This window comes from Pongo pygmaeus, chromosome 11 (genome assembly GCF_028885625.2).
Source record: "Pongo pygmaeus isolate AG05252 chromosome 11, NHGRI_mPonPyg2-v2.0_pri, whole genome shotgun sequence".
NCBI lineage: Eukaryota > Metazoa > Chordata > Mammalia > Primates > Hominidae > Pongo > Pongo pygmaeus.
Genome location: NC_072384.2, coordinates 43,791,580 through 43,804,738, shown reverse-complemented (window position 1 = coordinate 43,804,738; position 13,159 = coordinate 43,791,580). Strand labels below are relative to the sequence as shown.

Below are 13,159 nucleotides of genomic sequence, written 5' to 3'. Positions count from 1 at the left end.
CTTGCCACTAAGCATCCAGAGTTTCCAGAGGCATAGCAGCCAGCATGCCTCTTCATGAGTACAAATACTTAGTTGCTTTTGACTCTTATTGAAAAAATAATATCTTTCCCCCGTTTGTCACTAGAACTGCCACCAGAAGAAAAGCCCTTCGTTTGCTCCAAATAAGCACTTCTGTTTTTCACAGCTTGCAGTAATGCTTAAAGTAAATAAGTTCTTGTGCAGCTAGCACTATTGGATTCATTCAATTGCCTGAACAAAGCTATTGTTTAGAGGTCTACAACAAGCCTTTTCTCTGTTTCCTTTAAAAGAATCTTCCTTGTTCCTGTGCTTGGCATGCTTAGTATAGTAAGCCTTTCTACAATTCTCAAATGCTAAAGATAATTTTCCCCCACAGAAGAAATGAAGGAAGACTATGACACTATGGGGCCAGAAGCCACGATCCAGACCACAATTAACAATGGTACAGGTGAGTTATGTTGGCCACGCTCAGATCACATTTGTCCTGTGTCATGTGGGTTTAGTGAGGCAGGGAAAGAAACATGGACCCATCCATTTGTATCTCCATGACTTAACAAGTAGTCAACTTTACAGGTCTCTGGTTTTGTTTCAAATCAAAATTTCCTACATTTTGGTATTTTACTAAGCAAATACATCTTTCATTCTCACACCCCTAATTTACCTGTGACGCTCAAGAATACTGAACTCTGTGAATGGATCCTTTCAGTGCATGAGTTGGGTGAATTTCTAGTAGTAACTTTTATTTTAAAAGACTGCAAAAAATTATTTTAAAATTAGGATATGATATACCTCTGCTAGCCACCGCTTGTTGTCAGTCATTGAGAATTCAAATGATAGGGTGTAATTTAGACTGTAAAATGTTTTTTTCAGAAAGACAAATTTCCACGAACATTTCTCTCAATAATTAATCATCTCAGTTCCTTTTAATCCTTTCTTTACTTGTAATTCTCTGCATCCTTGAGCCCTTCTAAATAATTTTTTCCAGGCAGTTTTAGAGAAGAATTGACAAGTTTACTTATTTTTAATGAAGCTAAAAAATTACAGTGGGAAGATAGTGAGTGTTGTTTTGTTTTACTCTGCTACTGCAATAGAATGGAGTTTCAGGACAACTGTGATATTCCATGTTTTTTCCCAAACACTGAATGGCATCTTCTCTCACATTCTTACATCACCAACACAAATTTACATGTTTATCTCTCTTTTCCTAGATGAGACTATTTTTTTTGTGAGGGGGAGGGGTGTTTCAAACAGTCCTCTACACTACCATCACAAATATTAGCTTAGTGTCCACTATAAAATTATCTTCCAAAATAAAATGAAAAAAACACATAACTACTTCTACTCAACTCATCCATGAAAAAAAACTTGAAGTTTTATGAAATGTAAAAAACTAAGATGATTTTATATCACCCTTATGTTGATACACATCATAATAAACTGCTCATGTTGTGTTTCTGTTTAAAAGGTGCTTATTAATAACTTAAAAGCATGAATTCACTTTCCTGGGTATAAAATAAGAGAAATAATAAAAACCTATTGTCATTCTATTCATTCGAATAATGTCAATTTAAGGTATAAAAATAAAACTGTACAAAATATGATTCTAGAAAAAGTATAGAATCAAGCACCAAGAAGCCTAATTTTTACACACAGCCCTGACAATGACTAGATTGTAACCTTGGGCAAGTCAGTTTTCCTCTTTGGAACTCAGTTCCCACAACTGCAAAACGAATAGATTAAACTAGTTTCTTGATAAGATACTTCTAGTTTTAATATTTTATGTTGCATAGGTATTATCACCATGTAAAAATAGAAACAAGATAAAATAACTTCATATTAAAACATAATAATAAAGCGATATCATGAATTAGATACTTTCTATAATGTCCCAACTCATGGGATCAAAAATGGCTTTAAGTTACTTTTAAAGATAATTGTTAAATTTCAGCCTCTAGCATAAATAAAAGCTGATTTTTATTACGCTTATAAGCACTTAAAGTGTCACAAAAGAAAATTTACCCCACAAAGTAACAATTTACTAGCTGTTGTATACACCTAGAGTTTAAAGTGAGGTTAATAAAAATTGCTTCTATTCAGAAGGTTTAAAAATCAATCTTGAATGTCTTCACCAGGCTTTAAAAACCCTTTTTTCTCATAATACCTGCTGTACCTTGTAGTTCATATATATTCAGTCAATAAATAAATCAATAAGTATTCATTGAGTGTGTTCTATATACTCACTGTTGTGTGCATATGTGGTAGAAGATGGGTCAGAAAGACTAAAACATGGTTATCATTTAATTTGGAAGATGAGACTAATACACCTGAAAAAATAATGATGAAGAATAAGTGAAAATATGTGATAAACCTGCAACAAATGGTAGGAGCCATAATTATTTAGTTTTTTGTTGTTTTGTTTTGATTTGTTTTGTTTTGTTTGAGACAGAGTCTCACTTTGTCACCCAGGCTGGAGTGCAGTGGTGCAATCTCGGCTCACTGCAACCTCTCCCTCCCAGGTTCAAGCAATTCTCCTGCCTCAGCCTCCCTAGTAGCTGGGATTTCAGGCATGTACCACCATGCCCGGCTAATTTTTGTATTTCTAGTAGAGACGGGGTTTCACCATGTTGGCCAGGCTGGTCTCGAACTCATGACCTCAGGTGATCCTCCCACCTCGGCCTCCCAAAGTGCTGGGATTACAGGCATGTGCCACTGCGCCTGGCCCATAATTATTTGAATTACAGAAGTGAAAGAGAGTCTCTGGAATGGGCATTCACATCAGGTTTTGTGAAGGAGGTAGAATTCAAACTAAATACATTTTCAATAGTCAGGGAAGAGTGAGGAAGGGCTTTCTAATTGAAGAGGAGTCTGTGAGCCAAGAAGGGAAAGTGTGACATCTATTCAGAGGATAGTGAGTAAAGGGTTTTGGCTGAATCAGAGAGTCCTAGGAGGCAATTTCTGGGAAATAAAGCTGGACATTTAAGTTAAAGCCAGATGGTGGAGAATATAAAGCACCAGACAGAAGAGTCTGGGTCATGTTATGCTACCATGATTTCTGTGGGTGAAAACCAGACTCTGAGAGACCAACTGGAAGTCACTGTAGTTATCCAGGTGTGAAGTGATAAAAATCTTGTCCTAAGGTGGAGACAGTGATGAAATTAGCAACATGACTTCTTAACAAGCAATTGATTCTCTGAATGATGGAGGCAAAATGGCTTCAAAATTACAGATCTGCATGTTTAGCATATAGCAGTTCTTGCTATTTCTAGATTTACAGAAGAAGGATCTAATTTTGAGAAGATCTTGAACCAGCCTTTAGACACAAGTATTTTCATATAAAAGATATATAGATATGGGAATATAGGAATGTCCTTTGGAAATGAGGAATTGAAACCCAAGAAGTCAGGGCTGGAGATAGAGATTGAGAGTTATGCAAATATACTAAGATCATGTTCAAGATCATATAGGACTATGAGATTTACAACTGAGTGTATTTGTTGAAGCAAGTAGAAAGCTGAGGTCAGGGCTCCTAGTGGGTGGGGAGGAAAATCAACAAAGATTTTCTTTTGAAAAAAAAAAAAGATTATGACACAAGAGAAAAAAATTAAACATTCAGAAGCAAAGAAAGAGAATTTTGTAAAGGTGAGAACTCAGTTAAAAGCTTCAAATAACTACCCTTGAAAGAAAGCTGAGCAAATACACTGGACTTAGTTAATTAGAAATTTACTAGTGATCTTCAGCTTACAACTCTGCCCTTTTAGAGAATAAGTACATATCTTTCTTCCTAGCTACAAATTTCCCACTTCTTCTCCCTGACATCTCTTTGGATGCTAAATACATGTGATTTTAGAAATAATACATCTCTTCTGGTTGAAATTACATCTAAAAGACTATCTTCCTCTGCTCCCAAGTCCTACTCATCAAGATCCTGCTATTGGCTGAATTTCTTCTCTAGCCATCCCACACTAGAATGTCTTCCTCCAATGAATCTGTGGGGTTTGGGCTGCTTTATCACCATGGATCCTGGAATGGTCTCCATCACAAAGTATGTTTGAAGAAATGAGCGAGTGAATGGGAGACAAACAGCACTTGGACTTCCCTTTTGTATTTTTAGGTTGACATATTTTTGACCCCTGGCCTGAAGTAACCAACCAGACATTTTCATCTCTCCATTATTCCAGTCATCCAAACTTGAAAGCCTTAGTTATATTTGACTGTTCTCTGTCCCTCATGTCCTCCTCTATTTAGTCAGCCTACATCTTTCCTATAACAGTTTCCTCAATGTCCAAATTCCCTTCTTAGAATCCTGAATTGCCCCTTAGCACCTACAGGACATTCTTCAGTCCGATAATAAGTGCCATACATTGTATACCAATGGTGCTCCATTCTTGTCAGACCAAATCCCTTGGTGATAACAAAAAAGAACCACATTTATACCAACCTCTGAATCTCTGCCCATGCTATCCCTTCAGACCCTAATCCCCCAGCTCCTTTCTTCCAGTCATCCAAATTCTCCCCATCCTTCTGTTCTTCAAGTCCAGGTCACATCCCATTTCCTTAATGTGGTCATCCTTGAACACCCCAAATGACAGCAATATCTTCCTTTTCTGAAATCCCACAACCCTAAGGTGTATACCGCTAACTTCAGCATGTTTCATTGTTCCTCTTTATATTGTTTGCCCTTATTTCATGTAGTCAATTTCATGAAGACAAAAGGTTTCTTCAGCTGAAAAATGAGGGTGGATCATCCTGGTATCTACCTCATTGGCTGACCTTGTTCTCTAGCCAGTAATTAAATAAATAATTACTGAGGTAATTAAATAAATAATGAAGACAGGTATGGTGGTCCGGCCCGTAATCTCAGCTACTCAGGAGGTCGAGGCTGGAGGATGGCTTCAGTCCAGGAGTTGCAGGCTGCAGTAAGCCATAATCCACTGCACTCCAGCCTGGGTGACAGAGCAAGACCCTATCTCAAAAATAGTAATAATAAGAATGTATATGTTGATATTAGTAAGTGACTAAAAAAATGTTTGCCCTAAGGAAAGGGCTATTCCATTTTGCCTCAACAAGCCCAGTTATAGCAGGGAGCACACATGGTAGATACTACAACTGGTGAAATGAATGAATGAATGAATGAATGAATATTTGGTGGAGAATAAATGGATTCTGATAAAGGAAGCCACAGTAGGGGAAAACATTCTCTGTGGAGGAGACTAAGTTAGTATCTTTAGAGAGTGAAACCAGGATCTAAGTCCCTGAAGGATTTTGCCTTGTTAAAAGCAAAGAAGAATAGCCTAGAGTATCACTACATTTTTTTTTTAACAACAAAGTTAGATTAGCTGAATGACAAAATTGATCTATAACACATAAAACAGTGCAAACCTGGATTTATATTAATAACTTTCCACATTGCATAAGTTCACCAGTTTTTATTTATTTTTTTTTTTTTGAGACAGAGTCTTGCACTCTCGCCCAGGCTGGAGTACAGTGGCACCATCTCGGCTCACTGCAAGCTCTGCCTCCCAGGTTCACATTCTCCTGCCTCAGTCTCCCGAGTAGCTGGGACTACAGGCACCTGCCACCCCGCCCGGCTAATTTTTTATATCTTTAGTAGAGATGGGGTTTCACAGTGTTAGCCAGGATGGTCTCGATCTCCTGACCTTGTGATCCACCCGCCTCAGCCTCCCAAAGTGCTGGGATTACAGGTGTGAGCCACCACGCCTGGCCACCAGTTTTAATTTTTTTTTTTAAAAAGGAACAAAATTGTAATGCTTTCACACGTAAGATAAAGAATACCTTCTAACAAAGAACCCTACAATTTTCAGATATTAATAGGATTTAAATTCAAAATGAAATTATTAGGTAAAATTTTTAAGAGTGTGTGAATAAACTATTTTCTAAGAAGAGTAGAGAAATGGAAAAAACTTGGAAGCATTATACTATGTGATAGTAGTAACAAGGAGCTATCTGAGGTGCATGATGATCATTAGCATTAATGCAGTTCCACGTGCATATCAAGATCCAAATAGGGCCCTGATGTTTTCCTCTTTGAATGTGTGAAAGTTATATTTACTCAGACAATCTAGTACCTCTAGTTATAAAGGACTATTAATAACCACCTGCATCTGCGCTTCCTTTGCTAAGAGGGGGAAAAGGTATCTTACATCCAGAAACTGGGCAAGGCCAATTTAGGCATCAGTTCTTAATCTTACACAACACAATAAAATTCTTGTCTAAGAACTAACTGTATAGACTCTAACTATAGTCAAACTTGTTTCCAGTATCCCAACAATAACACATAAATTATTTTACATATGAGAGGCAATTGTTTTGGGAGCCTCCAGATTCTAGAGACCAATTACCTACACTTGAATTTTATCTCTGCCAATTACTAGTTACATTAACTTGAGTATGTAATGGATAAGCCTTCATTTCTACATCGGTAAAGTGGAAATCATGATTCCTTATGTACAAGGCCTCGCTGTAGGGATTAAATGGCATGTCATTTTTATTTATTTATTTTTTAACTGTATTTTTATTTTCTTTCTTTTTTTTTTATTTCAATAGGTTTTGGGGAATGGGTGATGTCTGGTTACATGAATAAGCTCTTTAGTAGTGATTTCTGAGATTTTGGCGCACCCATCACCCAAGCAGTGTACACCGTGCCCAATGTGTAGTTTTTTATCCCCCATCACCCTCCCACCATTTCCCCAAAGTCCATTGTGTCATTCTCATGGCATGCCATTTTTAAAGCACCCAGTACAACAACTAACATAGACTAGATGCTCACCCTGTTTTGTTTTGCCAGTTGTTTTTTGTTGTTGTTGTTGTTTGTTGTTTGTTTTTTTTTTGAGATGGAGTCTCACTCTTGTTGCCCAGGCTGGAGTGCAATGGCGCAATTTCGGCTCACTGCAACCTCCGCCACCTGGGTTCAAGCAATTCTCCTGCCTCAGCCCCCTGAGTAGGTGGGATTACAGGCACGTGCCACCACGCCTGGCTAATTTTTGTACTTTTAGTAGAGACGGGGTTTTGTCATGTTGGCCAGGCTGATCTTGAACTCCTGACCTCAGGTGATCCACCCGCCTTAGCCTCCCAAAGTGCTGGGATTACAGGCATGAGCCACGACGCCTGGCCAACTTCAAACTATTTTTGTTCATTAAGAAATGAATACATTGTAAACTGTTTTCTCCATTCACACTGGTTCCTCCTTAACTTCTCTAGGAAACAAAAATACAATATTTAACAAATTTGTAATGAAAAGACTAACCAATTTTGAGAGCCTTTGACATTTAAGTTCTTTTGACATTCTGGAAAACTACACAGACAAGTTGTAGGACACATTATTTTCAGTACTCTGGCATTTGAGGTTAAAATATGAAGGTTAAGAACTAGTTTCATTTTATATCTGATTTCATTTTTATTTAGCATCCCTTCTTTAACTGTGTAGGAGGAGGATTTAGTAGTATTTATAATGATTACGTATAATAATGATGAAAGCTGTCAGACTTTTCCTTTCTTTGACAACTGACTTACATCAGGAATCGTATTCTTTTAAAAAATTTATTATTGACACATAACAATTTTACATATTAATATTTGTGGGGTGCAACATGATGTTTTGATACATGTATAAATTGTTTAATGATCAGATCAAGGTGATTAGCATATCCATCTCCTTAAACATTTATGATTTCTTTGTGATAAGGACATTTGAGAACCCCTGTTCTAGCTATTTTGAAATATGCACTACATTTTTGTGAGCTCCAGCCACATAATAGACCAACATAGCTATTTCTCCTATCTAACTGTAGTTTTGTACCCATTGACAAATCTCTCATTGTTCACCCTTCCGCTTACTCTCCTCATCCTCTGGAATCAGCCTAAATGTCCATCAACAGATGAATGGATAATGAATGGTGTATATACCCAATGGAATACTATTCAGCCATAAAAAAGGAGGAAATCATGTCATTTGCAGCAACATGGATAAACCTGGAGGACATTACGCTAAGTGAAATAAGCCAGGCACAGAAACATAAATATCACTTGACCTCACTCATATGTGGAATCTAAAAAGCTGTTCTCATGGAAGTGGAGAAAAATCATATATATTTTTTCTTCTTACCCTGGATAACAACCAATAAACAAAAACAAAGCATTTGCCCATTGTTAACAACCACTAAAATACATACATTCAGAGTGTTCGTTGTATGTAGAATTTGAACTGAGGCTTGAGGAAACTTTAAGGAAATAGAAGGGTGAGTTCCTTCCACTAAGCAACATAAAATTTTATGGGTGTTGATAAAAAAAACAAACATCATAATGACAAGAAGAGAAAATTTACAAATAAATAATTATAGCCTCATTAGTTATTCAACTCAATGGTCACTTATTGGGACCCTACTAAGTGCAAGGCATTTTGTTAGTCATCACGAAACATACAATGAGAAAAGAGTCACTGTCGTTAAGGACCTACATTCATCCGGGTGAGTAAAACAGTGGTAGATGAATAGGAAATGTGTGTAAAATATTTAGTACAACGTTAGCGCATAATAAATGCTCTATCATTTCTAGCCATTATTGTCGATTATAATATCATCTGGATTAAGGTGTTTTATTTGAAATACAGCAAGCTATGTAAGTTCAAATGCAAAGTGTTCAGTATTGCAGAGGGTTTTTAACAGTATAGGGTCAAATATTAGAGACAGGACAAGAGAGGTGCCTCAAAGATATTGCAAATTTCAGGGAAGACTTTCTTCAAGACAAAGACTTGCTGGGTATGCCTCTGTGCACAAGAAAGAGAGAAAGGCTGAAATGTAAAAGGAGACTAGATGAAAGATGGGGTGGGTTATCAAACGAGTTGTAAGAGAATAACTTTAGATGATAGCCACAATAATGTTTATTTTTTAGCAGTAAGATCAGAAGAAGAAGACAGAATGATGATAGGAGAGAATGTAGTCAATGTAAGATGATCCAAGGAATACACACTGTATGGGTTGCACTCTTGGAAGTCAGTAGGAAAAAGAGACCATTGGTCAGCAGTAAGGGAATAGGAATACGGTTGGAATCTTGAGAAGTGGACCTGTAGAATAATTGTTGTGGACAATGCATGGAGATTCAATTATTAGGAAGGAATATCCCATTTTGAAAACATAGTCTGCAACAAGACTATACTATTATTTAAGATTTTTTAAAGATATGTTTGATACTCCAGAAATTGAACTGGATCGTAGTTCAACAGGGTAAGAATGATATAAGTGTAAGGGACAGAGATGGAAGTGATGATTTCAAGTTCCAAGGTGAACTGAGGTAAATAAAATCAGAACGGGTAAAATGGACTAGGGAGCTTTTCAGGGCCTGATTTTCACATTGAAGTACACGTTTCAAAGGAATGAGGAACTGGATGATAGGGAAGGGGAGAAAGTAGAAATCAGAGGGCGAAAGTTCACGGTTCTGGTTCTTGTCTCAAGGTTAGCCCAGGACCAAGTGTGGCCATCCATGTTGCTGGACCAGAGAAAGCCTAAGCACTATGAAGCCAGGTTCTGCATGGACTACCTATTAAGTGATGAAGTTTCGCAGAATGCAATGGCATCCTGGGGGAAATGTAATCATGGGACAGGAGTTATTTTGCTTGCACTATACAGGCAATGTCCTAAAATATGATGGTGAAAATGGATGACTTTTGACTTCAAACCATTACAGCTACAGAGTGGAAACTACTTGAGGGTAGAGGTTAGGTCTGCTCTTCTCCATAATCCCTCTCAGAGGATGCAGTGGTTTATACAGTGCTAATGGCTCACAACCAGGGTATTTGTTGAATTAATGAATAAATAAACAAACAAATAAATGATGAGTGAGTTGGCGAAACAGGAACATTGATCGGAAGCGGTAGCGTGAATTAAGGAGTTTGTTGACCCTTCCTCTTTGTTCTGTGAGTCATAACAAATGAAAGCAGGAATGGCCCTGTGGGAAAGGTCTGTAAGGGATGGGTTATTATCAGGGGATGACACAGTTTCATTTAGTCTGAAGAAGTGGAACACATGGAGGAGGATATCATTAAGCATGGGAGGAGAATAACGAGTAATATGTGAAATGGGAAAGCAAAATGAACCAGGAATAAAGTTCTTTTTTGGTTTCTAGTCCAAAGTTAATCTTGAGGCATTTCTTGTTTACTATAACCACAAAAATATCTAATATCTGCTAACTAATAACTAATACCTGCTATTTTAACAGATGTTAAAATAATACCTAATAAAAATTCACCTTTGCGAGGTGCTATGGAAAGTTATTCTTTATTGAGTGCCTTTAGAAACTTGATTACAAATTAGAAACAGTCAAATTAGGAAATACAGTCCTTAAATATTATATGGAAATTTTAGATAAGCATCTTGAACAGAGAATTTGAAGAACTTTTATGTGTTCTCTTTGCCCCACTAGACCCAGCTCTGGATTACCCAGTTAAAAAAAAAAAGTAAGAATAAAACAAGTGTCTAGGATTCAGAGGAATGGGGACATTAAAAAAAAACAAAAAAAAGCAAAAAAAAAAAAAACAGGAAAAAAAGTAAAAATTTTATACACACACAAACACACACACAGAGACACACACAGACTGAAGTGGGCATTTTAATTGACTTTCCCCCATATTCATTGTATGGTGTAATAATGTTGCTATTTAGAATTGCTTATAATGTCACTGTGATCGTTTCAGTATGTAGGGCCTGTTCAAATGGTATCAAGTCAGGCATGATGAAAAACTAAAAAGATGAGGTTCTCTCTTTTCTTCTCTCTTTCTCTCATGTTGAGTCATTATGGTGCAGTAGAAAGAGCAGTGGGTGAAGAGTCAGGATACATAAATTCTACATACAGCTCTTCCAGAAATTACTTGTGCAACTTTGTATGAATCACTAACCTCACTGTACCTTAGTTGTAACATCTGTTAAATGAGGAAATCAGGCTAGAAATTTTGGACTCCACCCCACCCTGCCCTTGCTTCTAATGAAATTTTACTGGAAACATGAACAAAAAAAATGCTGGACTGCACTAGCTGTCATGGGATGGGAGGCTCTCGGGGGCCCTTCCTCACGATAACATACACAGGGCCAGCTTCCTGGGTCTGGGACCTGCACAGTCACACAGGGCCCAGCACTGAGAAGAGCTGCTTGGTTGGCTCTGCAGTAGCTGTCTTGAAGCTCTTAACAATTTTTGAAAGAGGGGCCCAACATTTTCATTTTACACTGGGCCCCACCAACCATATAGCCAGTCCTGTTCATGTCTCACAAAATACATGAGAAGAATAGCAGAGTATAAGCTAGGATGGGAAGTGGTGGGATCAGAGAGGCACTGCTTCAAGTATTGAACAGAAATGCCAGTTAGGTCTAAGTTTACAGGATCCTTCTTTGGGTGTCTCCAGAGCAAATTGAACCCCAAGCAAAGATCCAGATCTAGACTGAAAATCTTGCCTCAGCAAGAAATACAGTGGTGCCAGGTGTAACTCCCCTAAACTGATAATGTTAGTATAAGGTTGGCAGCCTAGCCAGCAATTAAGTCTCTTTAACCATCAATTCTGTGCATCACATCAGTAGCATAGGGGAAAGTGGGGGAAAGAAGAACTTTTTTTTTACTTTCATTATCCTCTTGGTTTAATAACTCTCCATTTCTCCTGTTCCTCTTACATGGAGCTTAAATTAAAACTTTTAAATTAGTTAGCTTTCTTATATGAGTAACAGAAGCAATACAAGTTTGATTATAACGTATTTCTCTGCAAGAGTTGAGTGGATATATAATGTTAATCAATTGTACAAAATCAGTTTATCAGATAATTCAGTTAGTACCTAAATACTTAACAAAGAGGGAGTCATACTATTACAAAGTATGTCATATTCTTCTTGGTTATATCTATCACATTTTTATAGGTTGGAAGAGTTTTGTCTGCCAGTCAGACATCTGTCATGGAAGTCATTATTTTTTAATTTCTTAGTTAACTTCATACATTGAGTTTTTAAAAATAAGGTGGAGAAAGAGATAGGTTCGGAGGAGAGAAAAATAGAAGTAGTGCTTGACAGGTGAGACGGGGGATGATTTTCAGACTATAATCAGTGAACGCCAAGAAGAGCCTGTTCACTTCCTTGCTAATGAATGCTGTTGTTTTATTAGCTTTGTTTGCGATTAGGAGCAGCTATCTTCACTTCACAGCAAGTGTTCCCACAAGAAATAACTGATATTTCAAGCTTCCTGAGTGCCTCCTTCATTCATTCAACAAATATTTAATAAGCGCTGTTTTGCTTGTCATGTTGTCTGGGGTTTCCAGGCACCTTCAAAATATTTTCTCTTAATCTGCATGTTTGTTTTCCCCACCAGAAAGCTATGTTGTTTTGAGTTTTTAATTGAAAAGAATACAGATAAAATTCTCTAGGCCTAGCCAGTAAAGAAAAAGCAAATTGATTAAAGTAGTTAATTAATTGAAATTATGGAATTCTGGAACTTTGAGGATACCCCAGAAAGCACACCCTGGCTCATTTTACAGATGAGGAAATTAAAATTCAAAACCATGAAATAACTGAGCCAAAATGAGGAGTCCAAGGACCCTGAACCTTGCCTAATCATTCAATTATTGCATAATAACTGTGATCCAGGCACTATGCTAGGTGCTGGTGACACAAAGCTGAATAACATATGGTTCATTCCTTTATCAGCTCATGGACACGTAAGAGAAAGATTACGATGGTATGTGATCAATTCAATGATTGAGACACACAGATGACATTCAGTAAGTGAAGAAGGAAGTCTATGTGAACTCAGGCTGAGATAGTCAGGAAAGCTACCTAATAATAATAACACGGGACCGACTTTGCTTCTCTCCAAAATCATGTTACGAATGTCTCATTTAGCCATGCGAGGCAGAGGATTGAATTTGTAGAGTTCTTAAATTGGACAAGGGTCAGAATTTTGTGAAAGACTTGTTAAAACATAGATTGCTGGTTCCATAGGTTTGGATGGGCCCCAATAATTTGCATTTCAAGCAAGCTCCCAGATAATACGGATGCCACTGACTTTTGAAAATCACTGACTGTCCTGAGCATTCTTAGGTTTCACGTGTCTCTACATAAAGCATAAGAAAAGAGCATTGAATTGCTGGGCAAAATCA

At 37.4% G+C, this 13,159-nt stretch overlaps 1 protein-coding gene across 7 annotated transcripts in view; it reads left to right on the top strand.

The window, feature by feature from the left end:
- The window catches only part of ZEB2 (zinc finger E-box binding homeobox 2), a 131,931-nt gene that overhangs the window by 94,986 nt on the left and 23,786 nt on the right, over positions 1-13,159 (top strand). For 4 of the 7 annotated variants that reach the window (XM_054477418.2, XM_054477419.2, XM_063647436.1 and 1 more), the window contains exon 4: positions 395-466. The exons of the other annotated variants lie outside the window; for them this stretch is intronic. In XM_054477418.2, the coding sequence (XP_054333393.1) occupies positions 395-466 (72 nt within the window). The remainder of the gene's footprint in view (positions 1-394; positions 467-13,159) is intronic. 7 annotated transcript variants of the gene reach the window in all.